At 44.9% G+C, this 23978-nt stretch overlaps 1 protein-coding gene across 3 annotated transcripts in view; it reads right to left on the reverse strand.

Moving 5' to 3' along the window:
* Positions 1 to 9219: 9219 nt before the first annotated feature.
* The window catches only part of FAM78B (family with sequence similarity 78 member B), a 94809-nt gene continuing 80050 nt past the window's right edge, over positions 9220 to 23978 (reverse strand). The window contains exons 2-3 of one of the 3 annotated variants that reach the window (XM_058310058.1): positions 22498 to 23481; positions 9220 to 12377 (exon numbers count right to left, since the gene is read on the reverse strand). In XM_058310058.1, coding sequence (XP_058166041.1) covers positions 22959 to 23481 — 523 coding nt within the window. In that variant the 3' untranslated portion in view covers positions 9220 to 12377; positions 22498 to 22958. Of the gene's footprint in view, positions 12378 to 12763; positions 23482 to 23978 lie in introns of all 3 variants that reach the window. The other 2 variants (XM_004449276.4, XM_058310059.1) reach the window with 2 other exon arrangements.

Below are 23978 nucleotides of genomic sequence, written 5' to 3' on the forward strand. Positions count from 1 at the left end.
TTAGCAAACCTAGTAGGTGTAATTTTCCTTGATTCTTGAAGAGGAATGAAAAATGTGGGAAGGGCTAGATATATGAAATATGATGAGTTAGAAACTTTGTTGGAAAGGTATTATGTACCTATAGAGATGATTCAAATGTGGCAAAAGGGTGCTCTGTAAAAACAAGCCTCCTCCTTACTCGTCCTCCTAGTTCCCAAGCCCCTTTTCCTAAGAAACTATATGGTTTTCTTCTGTTCCTTGAAGGGCTGTTTTGCAGAATCTCCTCTATTTTATTCCTGAGCTTTAATCATCTCAACCTCCAAGATTTTTCATGTAGCTTCTCTTGCCTGGGAGCCACTTTCACAGAAAACATGATTTGAAATGTCTAACAAATAAATAAGCATGCCCACATTTGCCCTACAAAACATTTGTTTTCCCACACCCTGGTGATCCAGACAAAACATCTGCCTCTCTGGCATCTTGAATGGCTACTAATGTGCTTCTGTGTGATGGCTGAGGCAAAAGTTGGCACTCTGAGTTCATAAGGTGGGAGAGACAAATGCCATTTCAGAGTGGGCTTCTGTGGGCATTCGGTGGAGGCTGTAGCTGTGCCACTGCCTCCTCTCACTGAAGTGTAGCCTGTCCTGGTAATTGGCTCCTGCAAAAAAGCCTCACTGATAGGGGCATTCTAGAGCTAGCTTCTGGACCTCTGAAATAGCAAATGCCAAGGCTGAAATCTCACTTTGGGAAAAGATTAGCAACCAAGTCCAGTGAAAATTTCCTTTTTCCCTCTGGGCCCCTAAAATGGCATTGATGTAGATTCCCACTTGGGTTTACCCTGTGGACACTTAGTACCAGTAATGGATCCGTCTCCAGGAGGACAGGCCTGGTCCCATGTCTCCTGCTAGCTCCTCATGAAGACAAGTGTCCAAGAGCTGGGCTGTGTCCAAGTTATGCCCGCTCTGGGAGGCACTGCCCCTTTCAGTGATCTCAAGTCCCAGACTTATGTGGCATGGGAAAATGCTAACTATTTTAGCATTATGCCAAGCTTGTCTTAGCCTAGGAAACTAACTCCAAAAACAAAGTGTCTTACTTAAATATAAACTCTCCTTCCCTGTCATTCCACATGGCCACAATAACTGCCCTCAGAGCATCAGGTTCTAAGGAAAGTTCTGCGACCCCAGAATCTCACATCCATTCACTCAGCAAACACCTATCATGATGTCCTTGGGGGCATGGCATGGCTGCTGATACCAGGGAACTCACAATAAAAAACACACAGACCTGTTAAGTGATACCAGGACAGAGGTCTGCTTGAGTGGATGGAACGAATGACCAAGACTTAAAGCACAAGTCGGGCCAAGTGAGGAAAAGGCTGGTCAGAGAGGGAATAGCTTGTGCAGAGGCACAAAGAGAGAAAAACTGCACAGCATATTCCCAGAACTCAGCTCTGCCTCGAGGTCCACATCTCGTATGGGTTGAACACATGTTCAAGGGAAGCGGATGTGGCTCAACTGATAGAGCGTCTGTCTACCATAGGCAAGGAGTGCACCCCTCAAGGAGAGCCACCCTGCGTGAAAAAAAGTGTAGCCACCCAGGAGTGGCACCACACACATGGAGAGGTGACGCAGCAAGATGACGCAACAAAAAAGACAACACAGTTTCACAGCGCCGCTGGATAACGCAAGCGGATGCAGAAGAACATACAGTGAATGGACACAGAGAGCAGACGACATGAGGGGAAAGGGGAGAGAAATAAATAAAATAAATCTTTAAAAACAAACAAACAAAACAACCAAAAAACCGTGTTCGAGAGCTAAGCCCTAGTCCTATTAATGTGATCTTATTTGGAAATCAAGTCTGTTTTGAAGGTGGGATTAGTTAAGAAGAGGCCAAAATGGATTTGGGTGGGCCCTAAGTCAAAATGAATTTTGTGCTTATAAGAAGGGAAAGGAGACAGACAAGGACACAGGGGAGAAGTGCCATGGGAGGATGGAGATAAGAAGGAGGCCATGTGGAGATGGAGTCAGAAAAGCATCTGCAAGCCAAGGAATGCCAAGGATTGCTGACAAACTCCAGAAGCCGGAAGAGGCAAGGAAGGTTTGTCCCCTATAGGCTTCAGATAGCCTGTGGCACTGTGAACACCTTAATTTTAGACTTCCAGCCTCCAGAACTGTGAGACAATAAGCTTCTGCTGTTTTAAGCCACCAGATTTTGGTACTTTGTTCTCATGGACCTAGGAAACTATGGCAATGATCTTTCCACTATACTGTGTGTCCTCCTATACTTGCTTCTCCCCATTTTCCCTCTTCCTTCCATCTTCCAATTAGAGTTCTGAGCACCCCTCCATTAAAGATCTAGTGACTACTGAACTGAAGTATTTTCATGGGGACATTGGCAACCCAGCCGGGATGTCCTGACCTCTGATGTGGATGGTTGGCAGTGCTGCTTCAAACTCAGAAGGGTGCACTACTGGGCTGCTGGGGAGCTGGCCTTACTACAGTGGGACCTCTGCAGTTCATTAATCACATCGGCTTGCTCCAGCCTCAGTGCCTTTGCACAGGGTATTTTCTCTGCCTGCTGAGCTCTTTTCCTCAGTGGCCACATGACTCAGTCCCTTCTTTAAAGTCTGTTTAAAGACTTCCTTCTCAGTGAACTGTCCCTGACGACCCTATTTTATTTTAAACCCCTCATCAATCTCATCCCACTTTCTTGCTTTATTTTCCTGCAGAGCACTTACCACAAAGTTAGCATGTATTTACTTTATTTATTCTCCATCTCTCCCCACCCCCCATCTAAAATATAAGGTCCTTAAAGGCTGTCCTGCTTGTTCCTTTTGTCCCACCCTCTAGAGTAGCACTTGGCACATAGTAGGTGTGCCCTACATCGTTGTTAAATGTGGAAGCAGAGAGATTCAATGATCGCATATGGAAGGCCAGGACTCAGTAACAATTTTGGGAAGGAAAATTTATTTATGATCGGCTGGGCTCGGGAACTCTTGTTCAAAGCCCCGAGCCCCAAATAGGATTTTTGAGTTCCCTTTATACAGAGGATGTAGGAGGGAGGAGTTAAATGGTGCTTTGTTTGCGTACTAGAAAAGCTTGAATTAACACATATTCCCCACTTTCCCAGTAAGCTTGAATGAACATATTAACTTTGCATTCTCCCTAAATGTCCGAAGTCTACAGCGCCTATGTCACTTAATTGGCTTTCCGGGATTGGAGTGGTTGGCATGGTTACGAAAGGTGGGGCTGCAGTTCTTACTGTTTGACACACAGAGCCCAGGTTCTTCATGAAGAGATGCACAGCCCCCACCCATAGCCCATATCGGGATTTCTGAGGGCTGAATGATGGGCCTGAAGGGGAGTCAGCGGGCCCACCCAGCATGTCTGCTGAGGTGCTGGATGGTGGTGGTGGGTCCCAAGAGAAAACCCTGGGAACCTCCTCTGCCAGGTTTCACGCCCCTGCTCCCTGGACTCTGTGGTCTCCTCCATAGAGGCCTCATCTGCCTCTCCCCGACCTGGTGAGGGGCACGCGGACAGCCTCATTCAGGGCTTGGGACCGGAAGGCGCTTCCTGCTCTGCTTGCCTCCTCGTCCCCCTCGGGGTATTTGTTAAACTGAATGGACTACCCCCTGGCTGCTCGCTGAGAGGCTTCCTTGCCACAAGCAGTGTTTTTCTAGCATAGTTTGGCAGTGAAGGCGTTAAACAAGGGAAACAAGGATTTCCTTGTCCACAGCCTCTGACTTCTGCTTCCCTGAGGGTCCCCGCAGAGACGTCTTCCATCCGGAGGGAAAGGAGGCACTGCCGGGTGAGGTCCTCGGCCAGCTTTGTTGCTGTCTTTTCCTGCGGCCTCTGTGCAGCCTCCCTGCCCTGGGGATCCCAGGCTGTCTGGCTACCCAGAAGCTGGCGGCTGACATACCGTGCATGCAGTCTTTTGGAATGACGCTCACCTTCAGTCCCTCCATCCTGAGACGTCCCCGCCAGCTTTGGAGGGGAGTACTGGTTTGTGCAATAGGACGGTGGCACAGGAGCAAACTGTGAAGGAAAATACCACGGGGAACTACTGGGACTGAGTCTGGCATTGGGTCCCTCTACCAAACTGAATTGTTCCTTCCCAGAGTGCACGAATCAGCTGAGAATTCTCTTAAAATCAGCCTTCCAGGATCTGGCGCAGGTGAGGGGGCCTCCTCTCAGGGCTGGGCCTGGGAGATGTCCTCAGCCTTTGCTGGGGCCTTGGCAGGGCTCCCAGGCAAGAGATTCTGAATCCTGCCTGAGACAGCTGCTCAGCACCCTCTTCCCAAGGCAAAGAGCCTTCGTACTCTGGGAACCTTTAGCTAGAAAGAAGCTGGGGTGGGGAGGGGCCCCAGACATTGACTAAGCAGTGTGTGAGCATCAGCTCTGGATGAGCGGTGGACTCCGACAAAGCCGGCCTTAGGGTGGCTTCAGTGCTGTTCTGGAAGGGGAGCATGGGAGTCTCACATCCCAAAGAGAGGTGTATTTCTGGGGCACTCCAGCTTGCCAGGGAGCTTTCGGCATGGGAAGTCAGACAAGAGACGGTTATGGTGGTCCCAGAGAGACCCTGCAGCCCTTCCATGCCTCAGGGTTTAGAGCAAGAATTCTAACCCTGGGGCAGTTTCTTGTGTTGGAGGCTGACAGGACCTGGGGGGTTTCTCTCTGCTGCATCAAGCCATTCTAGCAGAACCAAGGAGGGGCAGAGACCAGGAAATAAGGTGGGCTGACATGCAGCCCAGGCGGGGTCTGCTCCCAGGACTCTTTCCTGGCGGTGGCAGCCTCTCCAGCTCTGAGCTTGGGCAAGAGCCCACCCAGCCGAGTGTTTGGGAGCAGGGCTTCTCTCCCTGCTGTGCTCAGGACATTATGTGGCTAAGTTAATGGGGTAAGCTTTTTGAACCTCAGTTTTTTCATCTCTAAAATGGCAGGTCTGCGTGATATGCAGTGTGCTTTCCCCATTCTAAACTTCCAAGCTGGGGCCATGCCCAGAGCGCTGAACAGACTAAAGACTGGGAAACTCCAGTGCAAGTCCCAGCTTTTGAGAAGCTGTCTTTCAACCTCTTTGAGCCTCTATTTTTCATATGTAAATGAGGACCAGTGACAGCCACAGGGTGGTCAGTGGGATGAAACCAAGTATTATTTGTAACAAAACTTGGTAAACTACTAGGTTTTATACAGTCGGAAGTGCTCCGGGATAGCTGAATTCTCAAATGAGAGGCTGTGTGGCAGTCAGGGGAAGCTGGGCCAGCTCATTTCTCTCACAGACTAAAACTGCTTATCCTCGCAAAGTGGATGGTAGTTTCATCATAGCTCTTTATTTCTGACAGGAGATTTTTGCATATCATTAACTCAAAAGAATCAGAGCCCAGGCCACCTACTGACAACCTCAAGTTGTAGCCTCATTATGGGCACCCCAAATTCTCCTTCCATCCACTCAGGGGTGCTACTTCTCCGGAGAATGGGCTCTCTACAAGTAGATGGGATTATTGGGGGTCTTTTTAGCCCCCAGTTTAATACCTGGAAATTGAGAAGAAAGAGCCAGAATCGACTCAGAATCATCCAGGACAAATTCTTCAGCCTGCTGTGTCTGCCTCTGCCTCGTGGACTCCTCTGTTTGGGTGGGAAGGGGAGATTAGGGAGAAATGAAATAAAAAATTCTCCTCCAGGTACCATTTTTAATTCTCTCAGAACCCTACCCAAAGATTCCTATGTCGGTTGGAGCTCATTTCTCTCTGTCTTTGCTCAGTGATAGGAAAATAATTGGTTCTCATCATCTTCAATGTAGATAATCTCACTAGAATGAACAATTGGTATAACACCTGACTGGGCTGTTGGGCTGACGTAAAAAAGAAGCTTCAGATTTTGGGGGGATAGATTTATTTAATTTAAAATGTTTTTTTCTCTCTCTCAGGGTCGGGGCCAGCGTTTTCGGTCTGGGAACTATGATCATCATGATTTAGCATCTCCCATATCCTTCTTATTTATTCCTGGAGTTCTTTCACTTTTTCCTTTTGTGGTTCATTCTCTAACCCTTTCCCTAAAAAGGAGACTTGCCCTTTTCCTTTCATTTTGAACCTGGGCTCATCAAGATAATTTTGTCCTTTGGGTGGTTTTCTCCAGTTTCTCTTGGGGTGCATCCTTTGGGCTAGGGGCCTCAGGGTTGCTTGTCTTTCTTGGTTTATCTAAAATTTCCCTCTCTGACCATGGGGAGAAAGAGTGGGGCAAAGAGCAGGCAGCTCTAGGAAAGTGAACTTTCATTTTTACAGAGCATTGTTTTTTTGAGGGTCAATGCATTCCCTTTGAAGAAGCACAGGGATTGGGCAGCAAGATTTCAGAACCAGTTTGGAACGTGCAGTGTGTCCCTTTTCTTGTCTTGTGCATCTCCTAAGCTTTCCTGGAAGTTGAATTCAGTCTTATTTACTGGCTTAGACCGATGGACTCAGTACCGCCTGAAAGTGGCACTTTCTTTCTCCATTGATTGGGATAACAAAGAGGATGCTGAGGCCTAGAATAAGACAATAAATCCAACAACTGGTTGCTCACAGCCACACCTACACCCCTGGGATCTGTCACATAAATTCCCTTTTCTCCACACTTACACTGTGCACACAGAGTGCTCAGCAGCTCATACATAATAAGGGCCATGCCCCCAGTGGGCCTTCAGTACATTTAGTATGATTATGCAGGATTAGAAGTAGGCTTGCCTTGAATCTCTTTGAATCAGATAATTAGTTTAGATATATATAAAATATATATGGTTTTAATTTTTCCAACTGGAGTAAGGACTGCTTTGGGAGTTTTGTGCAGTGTGTTAAAAAATAACTCTCTTTAATTATATTTATTTGCTTAATGAATCACATAGATAGTAGGTAAGTGGTGTTTTGAGAGAGCCAGCAGAGTTGCCCCCAAACCTTGCGTTTGTACCATGCCTTATGATTCATAATGCAATTTTACTTCCAAACATACCTCATGTTTGCAGGGAACTTTTCACGGTTTTGCACAATTAGTAAGAGCCAGTGCCGGAACTCAGGTTTTAGTTTTTCTCGCCTCATGCTTTGTGCCTTTCCAAGTGTATTGAGAAAATCATTTGTTGGAGTCAAAGAGCTATATTGGGATTCATGCTCTGACACTTAATTCCAAGTGGCCTTGGGAAAGTCACTTAACCTTTCATAGTGGCAGTTGCCTTATCAGTAAAATGAAGTCTCCGTGGGTTGCTATAAAGACAGGAGACAATAAATGTGAGACTTCTTTGGATATATAGAGTGTAGATCTGAAGCATTACATGTAACAGGATGACTGTTAATGCAGAGATTAAATGGGTGCCTGGAGAGGCAGAAATATATTTATATTTATATATATGTATATTTAAATATTTATGTATATATTTATTCATTCATATTTTTAGCAATTGACAGCTTCTTCTTGGTATAGGTCAGGCAGAAAATTAACTAGAAGCAGATCTTCCAGTACTCTTGATTCCCCTTATTCTTTCCCCCCTCCCATTGTACTTTTCATCACCTAACATACAATATAGTAACCTGATTTACACACACATGTATATACTGCAGTGTGTTTAGCAATTGCCATTTCATTATTTTTAAAATGAAATGAACCAAGAAAAAAGTACAAATTGCCCTTTCATACATAGAGAGTATTCTTCAGATCATGCTTTCTTACACAGACAATGCAGGAACATTGTCTAAAATGTGTCCAGGAAGCTGCTTCCTACAGATTTGAGCATGTGCTGCTTGGCTGCCTTAGTAGGGGAAGGTGTCTTAGGTTATAAATATGTTTGCCTAAAATGTACCCCCCTTGCTCCATGATAAGCATTATAGTGTTTTTTTCCTGAAATATATATATATTTTTACTAGGGTGGAAGCCACTGTTTACTACTCTTTATTTCATTATCTGGGTCTCCTTATTCTCCCTCTTTTGAATAGTGTCTGTGTGTGTGTGTGTGTGTGTGAAACAGTCCTGTTTAGAAGTTGAATCCACAGAACTGTCACATCTCTTGCATAAAATAGCCATAACGGATTTGAATAAACGGTCTGGTGGAGAGAAGAACTGTTAACTAGATGACACTAAGCACTTACCAGGTAGGAGCTGGCTTCCAAAGTGGAAAAGCAGGGTCAGAGTACACACAGTGGGGAGAGGAAGGAGAGGCTTTGATGGGTTGGTGCTGAAGGAGCAGTGGTCTGCAGCTCCTTCCCATGTCCATAGGGTTTTCAGAGTTCAAGTACATGTCAAGTCCTCTCTCCTAACCCTATACTTAACCTGATTAACCAGAAGAGGTCTGGCCATTTAAAATGCAATTCTGAGGCAGGGAAGAAAACACCCCAGATGCCTTAACTTTGTCAGGAGTTAGCACCCACTGACTAAACTCTTACCTATCAGAGAGTAGGAGCCTGAGAGATAGGACAAAAAAAAAAACCACAATTGTCAGAGCGGATGTGGCTCAAGCAGTTGGGTGCCTGCCTCCCACATGGGAGGTCCCAGTTTGGTTCCTGGTTCCTCCTAAAGAAGATGAGACAGTGGGCTGGCGTGGTGAGCTGATGCAATTAGCTGATGCAACAAGATGATGCAATGAGGAGATACAGTGTGGAGACATGAGAGACACAACAAGCAGGGAATGGATGTGGCTCAAGTGATTGGGCATCTCCCTCCCACATGGGAGGTCCTGGGTTTGGTTCCCGGTGCCTTCTGAGGAAAAAAAAAAAGGAAAATTAGTAGTCACAGTGAGCACACAATTGACAGTCACAGAGAGCTGACAGCGAGAGTGAACAATGAAGAATGGGGCATTGGGCAGGTCATAGATGGCAAATGTTAAGCTAAAGGAAGATCATACAGTAAGAACAAAGCAGAAACTGGTCGAGGGTACTAGAGGGAGGAATGGTGGTAGAAAGGGCATGGAAGGGCATTTCTAGAATGTTCTCATTTTCTCCATTTCACAACACCAAGTCATACCAGAATAGTGCATCATTAGAAATAAGGGTGAGAACCCCTTATTTTTCCTTACCCTCTGCCATCCAAGCTTTTTCCACATCTTGGTAGTATCTTTTGGATAAAATCTGATTGTAACCTCTGCCTTAGCTTGCCAACGTGCTCCTAGCTGGGCAGGATTCATGCCTCTGCCCAGAGCTTGCTTGTTCCTGGGGCCTCCCCCAGGTTTTATAGAAAACCAGGCATTGCATTTTTAAGGACCAAATTAAAGAGAAAACACACTCTGTTGTTGTGGTTGTTGTTTAAGATTTTTAATCCCAGAGAAGTGAAATGCAACATCTGTTTGAGTTTATGTAACATCCAAAGACTGACAACTCAGAATTTCCTAATTAAAGTCATTTTTAAGGCACTCTGCAGAGCCAGCTTTCATCTCTTCCTTCGTTGGGTTTTTCTCCAAACTGTAGCAGAATACCTGATTTCTCTTTCTTCAAAGTGGTACACACATGCTCATGCTCTTAATTTGCTCTTTTGTCCTCGATGACACCAAAAAATAGCACAATTCCAAGGGGAAAACAGTAAAGGAAGGAAATACATTGGGAGAGGTGGTAAGGAGAGAACACATACAAGTAAATTAACTGATATGGTGGTAGCAGAAAAGAGAAGGAGCAGGAGGGAAGTGGGACAGGGAGGGTTGGGCCAGGTGGCTGGTGGCCAGTATAAAGTAGGCTATGTTTCCCAGTGAGGTTTAAATTAATTTAGTGGGATCCTTTTTTTTCCTTCTATTTTAAAAGATAGGGCCAATATAAGGGAGGTGTCTCAAAATTACGGGAAGTGTGTGTGGGTAAGTGTGCTTGCCTGTGCTCTCGCTCTCCTGAAGGTTGCTCTTAGAGATACGTATGATTTGGGGGGCTCTAAAAAGTCCTCTTGATAAAAAGTAATCTCCTTTACTGGCCCACTACTGTGCCTGAAATTGCCACCATTAGAGCCACTCCTTCAAATTAAGGCATTATCTGTAGCCCCTATTAAAACATAAATGTCACCTGGGGAGGGTACCACCCAGTTCTTTAACACCCACTGGCTAACCTCTTACCTATCAGAGAGTAGGACCCTGAGAGATGGGACAAAGGGCAGGGATATCTTGACTAATGGGGGAAGAGGGCTTGGTGGTAGAGGATACTGGATGGGGAAAGGCTGGACCGCTGAGGGCATGAAATTGTATTTGCACTGGGGAAGTTATTACACTGGGGGAGATGGGGTAAAAAAGAACTCTTCCCACTTCACAGGTTTCCCTAGACTGTGTGTGCATGTGCATGCATGTCTGTATGTGTGCAATGTGTCTAACAGTTTGTATATATTATAATTCCTATATATACCTACTCTGGAATTCACTTGGGCCCATCAAGACCACAGTACAGTGAAACTCCATTGAGTGAAACAATGAAAGTCCTCAATTGTTTTCATGTACAGTATAATTATATATAAAGTGAGATCCAACATTTCTATAGATCTAGATGGTTTGTATATAGACAGTGTATGGACAGGTACACACACATGTACACACACTCTCAGCAGTGGAGATCTTGTGAGTGTGAAGTGGGAGATGTCACTTCTCAGACATCTTGGATTTGAATGCACAAAGGCTGTTGCCAGGTTGCTGGAAAGAGGGCTGGCTTGGGGAAATGTGATTCCTTCTGTTACCTGGTAGGACAATTCGGTGGCTCTGCAGAAATGGCCAAGGCTTGGGTTATGAGGACTGGGCATGGGCCTTACCATTGGCATTGGGATTTGGAGACAGGAATGCACTGAAGTGCCTTTAAACCTTTGACTTTTGGGAGACTGGTGGAGGTGCAGATGGAGAATCTAGCAGATGGTAAGTTTCTGCTCCTAGAAAAGCTGGAAACTGGCTGAGTAGCTCCCAGGCTGGGTTCAGGTATTAGCCTCAGGATCAACTCATGGAACCTGCCAATCCTTCAGAGATCTGCTCAGGTTGACTGAACTGATGGGGAAGGGTCAATGAGGAGGAGGGGCTAGTGGAATGGAAAGAGGACTTTGTCATTCTTCAATGACTTCCCATTCTTGGTGCCTGAGGAAGCTTGGGAATCAAAGGATGAAGGGATCTAGGTGGCAGGGAATAACAAAGGAGGGAAGATACTAGAAGTGCTTCTCAACCCTAGACTCACACTAGAATCATCTGGGTAACTTTTAAAAAACACTGATGCACAGGTTCTACCCCCTGAGATTCTGCTGCAATTGGTCTGGGGGAGGGAACCAGGCATGGATATTTTTTAAAGTTCCTCAGATAATTCTAAAGTGCATCTAGTATTAAGAATTCTGTACCACTAAAATGATGAGTTTAAGTCCTGAGATGGTCAGGCTGGAGGCAGCTGGCCAATCTCCACCCATGTGCATGAAAGAGGGAAAGGGGAGGACTAGGGCAAGGAAGAGGGATCCTTAGAGCTTCGGTTTAGACAGTCGAGCCTTGGCTGATTTGTGCTGCTTAATGTCCTCACTAGCTGGTGATTTCTGAGCCCATTTCTGGTTGAAAATATGGCTGGATGGAGGTGTTTGGGAATAGGGAGAGGAATTCCCCCCTCTTTTCTGTGACTTCAAAGAGGAATAACTTACTATGCTCTATGGAGCCAAGAAGACAAATTCTGGGACTGGGTAGGTCAATGATGGAAGCAGATTTTCTGCTGGATAGTAAATACATACTTTACCAATAAATAAATCAGTAAGCTAGACAGTAAAACAATGAATAAATAAATCATTGCACACCGTTTGTGCCTTCTTAGGGTGGTTCTCTCCTGATCCCATTGATCACCATATACTTTGCCCTTAGTCAACTGAAGGCAGCCAGCCTGGCCACAGAAGCGGGAACCAGGACTGCTTTGGCCCTGGCTTTCCAAGGGTCAGAGAACTTTGAGAAATCTCAAGGGAGTATTAACTCTGGCTGCTCACATGGAGAGGGAGGAAGAGGGGAGATAACTATTCTTTTTTTCCCTACCCAAAAGTGTAGAGAGGGCAATTTGGGATCCAGAGGCTGGGCCATGTTGGGTATTTGAAATCCAGGCAGTCCAGCTCTTCACCCTAGGAGCCTTCCCTTAGAGGGTTGGGAATAAACTTGAACTCTGGATGAACCCAATCTTTCCACACACAAAAAAGATACAGCAGGCACAACTCCCACTTCAACACAACTCCCCACGAGCCAACTGGACAGACCATCCAGCCCATGGTGAGTGCTGCACGGTACACGGCGGAGATGAGTAGGAGGTACTGGTCATGGCATGGAAGGATGGTGAGGAGACAGTCAGGATGGCGCTAGTTTTAATGGGAAATCGGCTGCCCAGGGCTTCAGCTTCTGGAGCCACCAGCCATTGCTCATTTCCTCCTCCTCAGTCTCTGCCATGTGGTTCTGCTTGCTGGGCTTGCCTTGTCCTACTAGGAGACCTGCACGTGGACATGGAAACATGTAAATAAAATGGGCATTAAAACAGTGACCAAAGCAATGCCATTCCTTAAAATCAGATATTCATAATCCAGTCTCCATAAATAGATTTTAGCAGGACTATTACCCTGAAATCCTACATAAAATTATGGGTATTTATATACATTTGAATTTCTCTACAAAGAGAGTCTGTAGCTTTTATCTGGTTCTTCAGAAAGGATTAAAAATAAAATAATATTAAGGGATTCCAGGTCATCTATGTAAATAACCCCTATCAAGCCCCATACAGAAGTGGATGGGGATTCCCAATTCCCCATGGCACTGTTTCTCAGCATCCCAAGGCACAGATTTGTAAGAATTGCTGATTCAGCAGAGCGTTACAGCTTACCCAGTATTCCTGTGCATGGGCTCACTCCCCAGCTGTGCCAAAATTTTCTTCTTGACTGTGTCTCTATTATTCAATCAGGAATTGTCCATTTTTAAAAAGAGAAAACTCGTTTCTATTTCATTTCTGTAGGTACAGGTATATATTGCTTTAGGCAATATTTATGGCCTTAAAGAAGAAGTGGATGAATTGAAAAATGAAAATTAAAAAAAGTACTTTTAAATGCGTGAAAGGAATTGCTCTGGATAAAGCCAAGCATTGGACAGCCTCCTCTTCCTTCTCTGACCGTTTCTCTCTTTCATACGTTTAGATTGCTAATACAATGGCATCGATCACAGCAATGAACTGCTGTAACAGCATGACACATTTTTTGTGATTACAAATTAACACTGTTGCATTTTCAGATTTTATGCATGGTTTCAGTTTTAGGAGGGAAAAATCCCAAGTTTCTATGTATTAAATAGGTGGTCATATAAACTTGTTCCAATCATTTGAAGTTGGCAGACACCTCTATTATGCATACAAACTGGAATTTAATCGCCTGGAAGCCATTTGGGTCATGTTTCTCTGTACACCTTGTGTTCTGGAATGGCTGTCCTGTTCTTTGGTGACAATAAAATGTCAGTCCCACTTCCTGCAGTCGTGGGACTGGTCAGAGGCATTGATTGTGCCAGGTTCTACCAGCCCTTGGAAACTTGCATGGCACAGAATGACAGACAAGGCAGGTGGTAGGGAAGAAAGTGGGGTAGGATGTGGGCACCTGTGTGCAAAGGCCTTGAGATGACCTCAGCATCTGCCTGCTGCTTATGGACCACACTGGGGAGATGTCTGTGTGAAAAAGTCACATCACCATGACTACTTTACCACCATGGGCTGCTCATTACACAATAACGGTGTCTTTGGGTTAGCATAATTTTATATACTTCAACTGCTGCGTGGCTGAGTTTTGTATATCAGTTTCCCCCCGGCAAGGCACCCTGTCAATATGCTCTCATAATGCTAAACCCTCTGAGGGGGGAAAATATGGCTCCAAGAGTGAACCTTCTTCCCATTTCACAGGTGGAAAAGTGGAGGCTCCCTAGGTGACTTGAATAAAGCCAATTCAAAATCAGCCTTAAGGGGTCCAAGGTCTCCTGGTCAATCAGACCACCCCAGGTCAATGGACATCACATTTGATACAAGGAAGAGGGTTGGGAAATATCTACTTCTTGACCACAGAGGAAAAGATTTTTTTTGGCTGCACAAAATTTAAAATCCAGATGAGTTTAAAGCCATTTATTCTTTTACAAAAATGCCCTATTTCCCTTGTGATAAACTTGTCTAAAGAAGGCATTTCTCTTTATTGATTTTGTGAGTGGCTTTTGGGAGCACATATTTCACTACTCTTTCAGAAGACCTGTGGGATTCTTTAGGTGAGGCAGTAGATGAGTCTTTAGTTTCCTAGTGCATGCGTGCGTGTGCTTGTGTGTGTGTGTGTGTGTATCTAGTGGGCTGCGTGCACAGGAAGGTAGGTAGGGTAGCCTGTCTGTCTCTGTTCATCTGATATGCTTATGTGGAATCCTTTTTTCTTCCCTAATTAATTAGAAATAATAGCTTTCCATAGTTTCTGGTACGTGAGGGAGTGAAGTGGGAAATAATTTAATTGGCTGTCTTGCTTTCAAAGCCCCGTTTAATGAAATGGTTCTCAGCCCGAAGTGCATGTATTATCTTTCCTGTTATTTTTCCAATTAACATTTCATTGGATCATGTCTGTGTGGAATATTCTAATTGGTTTGAAGGGCGGGAGTGATGGGATAAGAGCAGATGGAGAGATAACCAGCTGTTTCTTTGATCACCAGCGCCTGTGTATGTGCTGAAGTGGCTGTAGGTTTTCCCAAGTGCCTTTCCTTGGAAGAACGTAAGGGGCCTGACACAGTCCTGCGGTTTATCACCTTATCCACCCTCACCCAGCCCTTGAGCCAGAAAGGCAACGTCCCCTCACAGGCCAAGTCTGATGCACGGCACAAGAAAGGGACCAAGGGAGCACTTTCTCAGGTTCTGGGGTTCCCTGAGGTACATGGCCCTGAGAGGAAGATAAAACGGCTCCCAAAGCTTCCTGAGGACATTTTCTTGCTGAGGGCAGGAACTCTGTTGAACCTGGCGCATAAGTAGACACTCAATATAAATACTTGTTGAATGACTGAATGTTCAGAGGGACCCAGTATCACCTCCCTCATCTGTTCTTCTTGTGAAGAAAGCAGTTAGTAAAAGGCGGGCACAAAGAAAGGCTGGAACCAGGGTGAGACAAGCGAGGCTCCTAGGCACAGCATTTAAGGAGGCGCGCTCTCTCAGGGTCGTGCGAGAGCAGGTGGGAACTTACACAGCCCTGACAGTGAGTGTCTCAAGGGTTGCATCCTGGGTGCCTCACTTTCCTCACCCTAGTCCTGGCCCTGGCATGAAGCAAAGCATTCTGTCCTCCTTTGGGTCTCCTCCCTGCTCACAGTAAAGCTTGGCCTCCAGCCAGTGTGACAGCAGGTTCTGCAGTGTCCCCAGTTAAATGCTTCACACACACCGTGCCCATGCCCTTCTCATAATCCGCGGTTGGCGTGGGGCTGGGTCAGGGCTCTGTGGCCAGGCCCTCTCCCATCCTTGGCGTAACTCCCGTCTCTATTTTCCCTTCTCCCGGGGGCATTTCTGACCCAGCACTTAGATGTTTTGAGGATCGACCAATGTTTTCTGGGTCAGCCAAGGAACAAATGTAGGCCTGGAGGCAGAGGAGAGGCTCCTACACTCACAGGACCAAATCTCTAATGCTACCTCCAATTGTGGGGTCCCAGGCAAGATCTGGGGCATCAGAAACTGTGGGGACAGACAGGCTAGGGCAGATCAGGATAAAATTCTGTATATATATACATTTTTCCCCTCTATATTTGTTGCCTGAGCCCATGACAGGAAAAATGTAGCTGCCCCTGCTTAGCTTAAACTAGGCAAAGTCAGCTAAAACTAGGCAAACTGTGCTGAAATTTCAAGTCTGGCCCTGATCTGAAGCTCAGCCTCTTCTCCTTTTCAAAAGGCCTCTTGGAAGTTCCAGCTACAAATTCTGTGCAGAGCTGCTTCCTGCAGGGTTATGCAATAGTCTCGTCCCCTTTCCTGACCTCCAGAGGCCAGGCGTCTCAGCAGGTGGACTTTGTGCCATGTTATGGGTTGAACTGTACCCCCAAGAGACATGCTCAAGTCCTAAGTCTTCGTCCTGTCCTAAGTTTTGGTCCTGTATTTGCCAACAGGGACTTGGAATATGATTTTAGTTAAAATGAGGCCAAACTAGATGAGGGCAGACCATAATCCAGTATGACTGGTGTCCATATTACAAGGAGAGAAAACTTGGCCACAGTCAGCAGGGTGACAGAGAGAAAGAGACAGCCACGTGACAGGGGCAGAGACTGAGCTATGCCACAAGCCAAGGAACATCCTGGACTGCCGGCCGCCCCCAGGACCCAGGAGACATCTGAGGAAGCATGGCCCTGCTGATACTTTGACTTGGACTTCCCACCTCCAGAGCTGCGAGACAAGACCTTTCTGCTGTTTGAGCCAGCTAGTCTGTGGCACTGTTCCAGCAGCCTGGCCAACTAGGAAACACCTTCCCTGGCAGGGTGGTTGGGGGTGCCTCAAAGCCCACCACCCCTCAGACACAGAGGCAGGGCTTCGCTTGGTGGGAAGAGTGAGCTTCCCTGATGCTTTTGGACTTCCCTGTAGATGGGGCCCGAGGGCCTGCAACCAGCCTTCCTTACATTGAGCGCTCTCAGACATTATATCGCCCTGCATGCTCAGGACCGGGATGTCATCTGGATTAGTTAGTAGCTCAGTTAGCAGAGAAGGAAACCAAAGTCTAGAGAAGTGAAGTGATTTAAGGTCCAGCTGTATCAAGTTGGGCTGAGGTCCTGGGCTCTGGCCCCTGCCTCCAGCGCAGCGAAAGGGACCTGCCTTCTGATGCCAAGGCACAGAATGCAGGCTGCCTGGAACCAGACTCCTAGGAGAGATTATTCTGTCTTGTCAAAATGCTTCTGGGGGTCAGTTAGGGCACTTTGCAAAGATTTCCTTTCTCGTCAGCCCTGCACAAGACATAGCAGGGGCTGGGTAACAGAAAAGGTGCTTGCATGCAACTGGGGAGAGAATGCTCCATGAGAACGGAGTCAGAAGACTGACCAGCTCAAGTCCTTGGAACACTACTAGTGTGACCTTGGAAAGGTCTCTTGGCCTCTTACATCACTCTGTAAAATGAGGAAATAGAGCTGGCCCTACAGGATTGTTGAAGATAAAATGACAAAATATTTGTGACTTTGCTATATAAACTAATCAAATAAGAGTTACTTGACATAGATGTGCAATGGACACAACCAATCCAATGTCCACAGAGAAAATGTGGAATGGGTGTGGGAACGGTAGCCATGGTGGCTGCTGGGTGTGGGGAACGGGAGGAAGAGATGAGATGTGGAGGCGTTTTCGGGACGTGGAGTTGTCCTGGATAGTGCTTCACGGACAATTACGGGACATTATAGATCCCCCCAGGGCCCACTGGATGGAACGTGAGAGAGTCTGGGCTATGATGTGGACCATTGACTATGGGGTGCGGTGATGCTCAGAGATGAACTTACCAGGTGCAATGGATGTGTCATGATGATGGGAGAGAGTGTTGCTGTGGGGGAAGTGGGGGGCGGGGGCGGTGGGGTTGAATGGGACCTCATATTTTTCATAATGTAATTAAAAAATAAATAAAAGATAACAAAAAGAAAAAATAAAAATAAAAATAAAAAAATAAAAAAACAAATAAGAGTTACTGTGATTTATAATAATAATAAGGGTCTTTCTGTTTGGACAGAAAGATCAGCCCAATAGTTAAGATTTCCAAACTCAAAGAGATGTTTTTCACTCTCTGCAAAGGAAAATGAAAACACTTTGTAAACTGTAAAGCACTGTGCACATCAAAGGAATTGCTAGGAAGACTGGGGTTCATGTTAGGGACCCTAATGGGACAGTGCATGGCTGACCTGGAGCCTTCCAGGAGCCCTCAGGGGCAACAACCATCCATCTGCCCAGCTGCATCTCTGTAAAAGCATTTGGAAATGCCCAAACAACCCTGGCTGGCTTCTGGCCACCAAGCAGGCAACTCCTCTGAAGGCCTTCCATAGGTAGATGCCCTTGCCAGGGAAACAGAACAAGCTGTACTCAAAATCAAAAAGAAATTAACAGCAAGAAGACTCTGGGGTAAAAATATCTGTGCGAACTGAGCCTGCTCACAGCTCCCTTTCTATCTAAGGATCATTTGGGCTTAATTATAGAGTTCAGGTGTTCATTGGGTTTTTGATTAATTTTTTCAGCTTGAAGAGTGTGCAAGTGTAGTGAGCCTGTGTGTGTGTGTGTTTACATCTTTCTTTGCAACTCAGTTGGGAGCTGGCTCTGGCAATGTTTAATTGTGCCCTCAGTTCTAATAAGAATGTTCAGTGTGCCAACTGGAGCTCAGAAAGCCATTGTTCCCACTGCCTGCGCCCCATGGGCGGCTGCCTGTGTTGAGGGATGGCGGGTGGCCGGGACCTCAGCTGCGGGATGCGTCCTTCCTCCCCCTTTTGTGCTCGTGGCGTTTAAGGGATTCTGAGACCACGAGAGCAGATTTCCCACTCGGCTAATTACAAGTACTGTGCTAAAGAGCTGCTGAGTGACAGCCAGCTTACCCACACTGCTGCCCCTGACAGGCATTTTTCTCAGCCAGCCTCCCTGGGGATTACAAGGTTCTCTGTGTAAGGAAACAGTGCTTGTTCTCTTGTTTTTAATACGTCTCCATCGTAGAGCGATAGGGACTACATGACCATGTAGGTGAAAGTGACTTGCTTTCTCCTTTCCTTTCTTCTCCTTTGTGCCCTCTACACAGGGACCAAACGGGAGGCAGCAGAACGGCATGGTATTTGGAACCAAAAGGCCCAGTTTGAATTCCTGGCTCCTGACATTTTCTGTTTGTGTGCAGGTGCACAATTCACTTAACCTCTTTGGATCTCAATGTATCATCTGTGAAATGGGGATCATGATAATATCAATAAGAATACTATGCTCCTCTTAAGATGGGATAAATGAGAAAAATGTATGTTGAAGCCTTTTGTAAAATGCTTTTTAAATCACCATTCTTTTATTTTACTACTCAGAATTGCTGCTTAGAACATGATTTTGACTGTGAGGTATCATTCCTCACACCAGGAGGAAGGGAGTTGTATCAAGGTCCATGGAATGGGAGGGGGCTAGTCTCCAACCTTGCCAAGTGTAGTGGACCAGATCAACGACCTAAGAATGTAAAATACATGTAGCAAGGAGCCCAGATTAAGGGTCCAATCTCAAAAGAGCTGTCACAGATAAAAGGGGATCTGGAACAATTAGTTTTTGACAATAGTAACAAGGATTTACCCCTATCCTTTAAAGGATGGATTTACTTATCTCTAGTTTTTAGACTAGTTGATTTGTGGGTGAATGGTACAGGGAGGATGACAATGTTTTGGCTGGAGACATGGAAAGGACTATGGGTGCCAGTTAAATGTGCCTGGACAGTGATATGAGATATGCGATGGAGGAGGGGGGGCAGGATCTTCTCTTGATTAGGTACGTGATCCTTAGCAGAAGAACTAATTTATCTGGGCCTCAATTTCCTTTGAGATTGTGGACTAAAAGATCTCAAAGGTGACTTGATTTAAGAATCTATGACCTTTTAATATTGTTGGAGTGTTACCACAATTTAAAAATAGACTGAAGAGACAATGACGATTAAATGCAATACGTAATTCTGGACTGTATCTAATAATGGAAGAGAAAATGGCCAAAAGGACCTTATTAGGACAGTTGAAAAATTGGAATGTGGATTCTATGCTTTATATTAATTGTAAGTTTCTTGAACTTGATAACTAAAGGTGGATACAATAAGTAAGCATCCTTGTTTGCAGGAAATGTATATGGACATGTTAACTGTTAGAAAAGCATGATCTATGTAACCTACTCTGAAATATTTAGAAAAATCGATAGAAAGTTAGAGAGAAAGAGATAACAAATGCGGCAAAATGCTAATAGTAAATCTGGGTATCTGGGTGGAGGGTACCCAGATTTTGGGTTATTTTATTGTATTGTTGTATTGTTTCTGTATTTTTTTTGCAACTAATCTAAGTTTGAAATTATTTCAAAATAAAAAGTAAAAAAAAAAAAAAATCTATGGCCTTATGGTATGTGTTTATCCAGACAGGAATTCAAAATTCTTGTATCACCAAGAAACTGTGTGTTTGTGTGTGTACGTGTGTTTAGAATCCCAAAACAGTTCTGATACCACCCAACTAAAATGTAATCAAGGCACAAATGAGCCCCTTTAAAGAGTTGGCGTCTGGCATCAGACTCAGGCACCAGCAGAGAAGGAAGACCTGATGGGAGGCTAGAGGTGACCCCAACAGTGATTTCAAGGTGAATTCTCTCTAGTTAAAGAGACTTCATTTGGTTATAGCTTGACTAAGCTGAAAGGTAATGATCCAAGGATCTCAGAAAGAAAAGGGGTCATTTTCTTATTAAACAACTATAAGTTAAAAATCATTAGCTGCGGGGCAATAGAATGTTCTGCCTGGCTGATTTCAGAATTTGAGAGACCCAACTGTAGAGTTCACAATAGTATCCCTGACAATAATCCTAAGGTATATTTGTATAGCTCTCTTAACTTTGATAAGCATTTTTCCATCTGATTTTCTCATTTTGTCTTTACATAATTTTCCAGTAACTGCCTTGGGGTCATTTCCTTTAGTGCTCCAGAAACTACCAGCATTCAGGACCAGGGCAGGGTGGTGTGGGGAAAAGCCCAGCTAAATATGCTGGGACTTGCTTTATAACAGAGATCCCTTTGAAGAAATTACACTATGTATAAATGTAATTGTGTAAGTCATATCTTATTTTAATGGATTAGGGGAATTTTGAAACAAATCCTGAATAGCATTTTGTAATAGAAATAATCTTTTCTCACTGACCTGTTGGTTAAAATTTTGGATTTTTAAATTATCAGGTTTTCTTAAAATGGGACACATATGTGTTAGACTTCTTTCATTCTTCAGTATCCCTAAGACATTCCTGAGGAAAGAGCACCTCTGGCCTTTGTGAATTAGATTCCAGGATCAGAATCCACTCTTGAGAATCCCCTAACAGTAACATCTCATTCAATCAGGAGAGATAATGTTTCAATACCAGTGTGGAAAATAAGTAGCTTTATACTTCAGCCATGGAGATCTTTGGGGCTATCTCTCCCATAAAAAGCAAGGAAGCATGGGAAGAGGCAGAAGAATCCAAATGTAGCAGCTGAATTATTTCTAAATGGAATGTCTCCAGGTCTTCTGAGAGTCACTGAGATGTCATTAATGTGCTGTTATAAATAGCTCAGCTTGCCATCAATAACTAATCCATTAAGAGAGTAGCTTGTGGCTGGGGTGTGAGGTTAACACTACATAATTTTTTGGAGAGGATCTGTTAACCCACTCATGTAAATAAGCACCATCTCTTGGGACTAGAACCTGAAAAAAATTAGGCTAAATTGCAATTTTCATGAAAGTAATAAACAAGTCCTTATGCTTTCCTTTTTCATCTCCAAATTCTGGTGGCAGACAGATTTTTAAGGCAAACCATGAGGCTGTGATAACTGCTCTGAATCTGAGCGCTCTCGCCTCAGAAATTAGGCTTGCAGTCTCTACTAATAAAATGCACAGTGATATTGTGAAAATTTTATGATTTGTATGAACAAGGAAATTTTGAAAAGGCAACCTTGTATATATCACAACGTGCACTATTGAGAAGAAAGGGAAAAGCTCTTTTTTTTGGGGGGGGGGCAGTATTTAAGCCAGAAAAGCTGCAAAATCCTGATTGTAAACACTGGAAACTCTTTAAAAAGTTTTAGCCTGACTAAAGAAAATGTGGTCTCTTATCTTTATTGACTATATCTCAGCAATACAGGTTTGCGGAACATGAGGAGCTCAGATTTTCATTAAGGAGTTCTGAAGTAAAGCCTTATCAAGCAGTTTTTCACAAATGCTCAAGCAGTTAAAGCTGAACTTCTGTGAAATAGAGCCAAAATAAACACATATGGATATACAGTGTGTGCACTGTGTATGGATAAAGGCTACATGTACATATGTAGGCACTGTTGGCAGATCTGCTAGTAAATATGCTATGTGTATCCTAGTGTGTGTGTGTACACTGTGTGTTCAAATCACTCAGAAGCTAAAAAAATAGAGTGAAAATTTGTTGAAATGTTCTTGAATTCCTATGTGGAGTCATGGTTTAAAAACAATTATCTTTTTGTGAATTTAGGGTTGATGATGGGAACAGAATAAGCAGCTGTAAACAAAATCACAATTTGGGTTTACACAATTTGGTAGGGTCCAAAATATCACAGCTGCTGCAGAATACAGGAACTATGCATACAAATACTATAATTAAAAATACTTTGAATAAATAATTTTTGGAAAGGGGTGAGAAGATGGCACCTTTGAGGGCTCCTACTGTTTAGTTCGCATCAGCACCTTGGACAGTTCACAGGAGGCTCCACCTTAGCATGGAGCAATTATCAACATTTCTCTAGTTTCCTAGGTGTTTCTTTCATTCCAATGAGCATCCTGATGATCTGTGATCAACTATGAAATTCACAGGTATTAATTGGTATTAACAGCTTACTCTTTCCTTGCCCCATCACCCATTCTCTTTACCTCCTGGCTGTCATTGAACCCCTTTGCCCTGCACCCTCCAGTCGGACAGTGGGACTGTCTGTCTTACGGACACCTGGAGTGGCTGTTTTCACTTCCACTTCTAATTGGCTGGGAAGCAGCATTTGCCACAGGCACTGTATAATTTCGTTTCCATCCCCTGCCTCTCACAGGAAAGAAATGGTCAATAGTTCTGATAAAAGAATCATCCGGGTCAGCTCCAAAATATGGCTACTTGCATGGTAATCACAGCAAGTCTGTCAAATCAGTGGTTTCTTTACTCCTAAAAGGATTATGGTTCTACCACCTAAGGAGCAGCCCTTCTCTTCACAAGTGGCTGCAAAGGCTGGCAAACCAAGAGGTCTGCTTTGGCTCAGAAACTCAGTTTGGCTCCTGCCACCCCTGGCAACCTTGCTGCGCTTCTCAGTGATGTGTGCTCCACGCACAGGCAGGCCAGTCTGCTTCTACTTAGGAGGGATCACAACCAGAGGTGGCCCCCGCTTGGGTCTCCACATGAGGACCTGGGCATCGTTGGCGTTGGGTTTCACTAGTGCATTTGGGGGGATGGGTTCCATTCGGCTCAGGATCCGGGGTTGCTCCTGCTGAGTCCTGCCCACCAGCCGGGCCCGTTGCCCCAAGAGCTGAAGAGGGTCCACCTCAATGTCCACCCTCATCCTCCACTTGATGGTCTGCAGAATGATCTTCTCCTTGGTGGTGGTGTTCATGGCCACCAGCCAGGTAGTGAAACTTTGGTCCCTCTTGATCCTGGTGAGCAGTGGCACATTGCTGTCGCTCACTGGCACTGCCCATGTCACACTGGGGTAGAAGTTGTCATTCATGCTGACGGAGAACCTGGAGATCTTGTTGGTGGGGCCAACCAGGGTCACAGTTTCTGTGGTGTTTCCGTACCAAGGGTAGCTCACCCCATCTGAGTCACTGATGGCTTTTACTCTCCCTTCCCTCAAGTCGGGCAGTTCCCAGCTTGACCTGGCAAAGCAGAAGAGATGCACAAGAAAAGAAGAGGCTGAATGAATGTTTCAAAATCTGGAGAGGTGCCTACCACTTACTAACATGATCAACTTGGCAAAGCGGGAAGTTTAGAGGGTAATTTGGGTCATAAAGTTCTATGCTATACTGTTTCAGGATTAAATGAAAACAAAACAAAATAAAAAAGCAATACCCAAGCAAGCTAAACAAAACCATTGCCTGGCCCAGCAGGAAGTAGGAAGGTCAAAGGGGCAGCTGTGAGACCCACAGAGAGGTGTCAAGTAGCTGGGATAGTGGAATTGTAATCAATCATTTAGAGGCATCCATTGCAAGAACCACTTTTGTGGAAATTATGAGTGTGGGTAAGATCTGTTTGCTGGGAAAAGGTGGTGGTTGAAATTTAATGTACTTAGAAGGAAGTATCGAGTATAAAGGAAAGAAAAAGGTTACACTGATTTCCTAGGAAATCACAGTAGTAGAATTTCTGCTCAACAAAG

This window comes from Dasypus novemcinctus, chromosome 13 (genome assembly GCF_030445035.2).
Source record: "Dasypus novemcinctus isolate mDasNov1 chromosome 13, mDasNov1.1.hap2, whole genome shotgun sequence".
Lineage (NCBI taxonomy): Eukaryota > Metazoa > Chordata > Mammalia > Cingulata > Dasypodidae > Dasypus > Dasypus novemcinctus.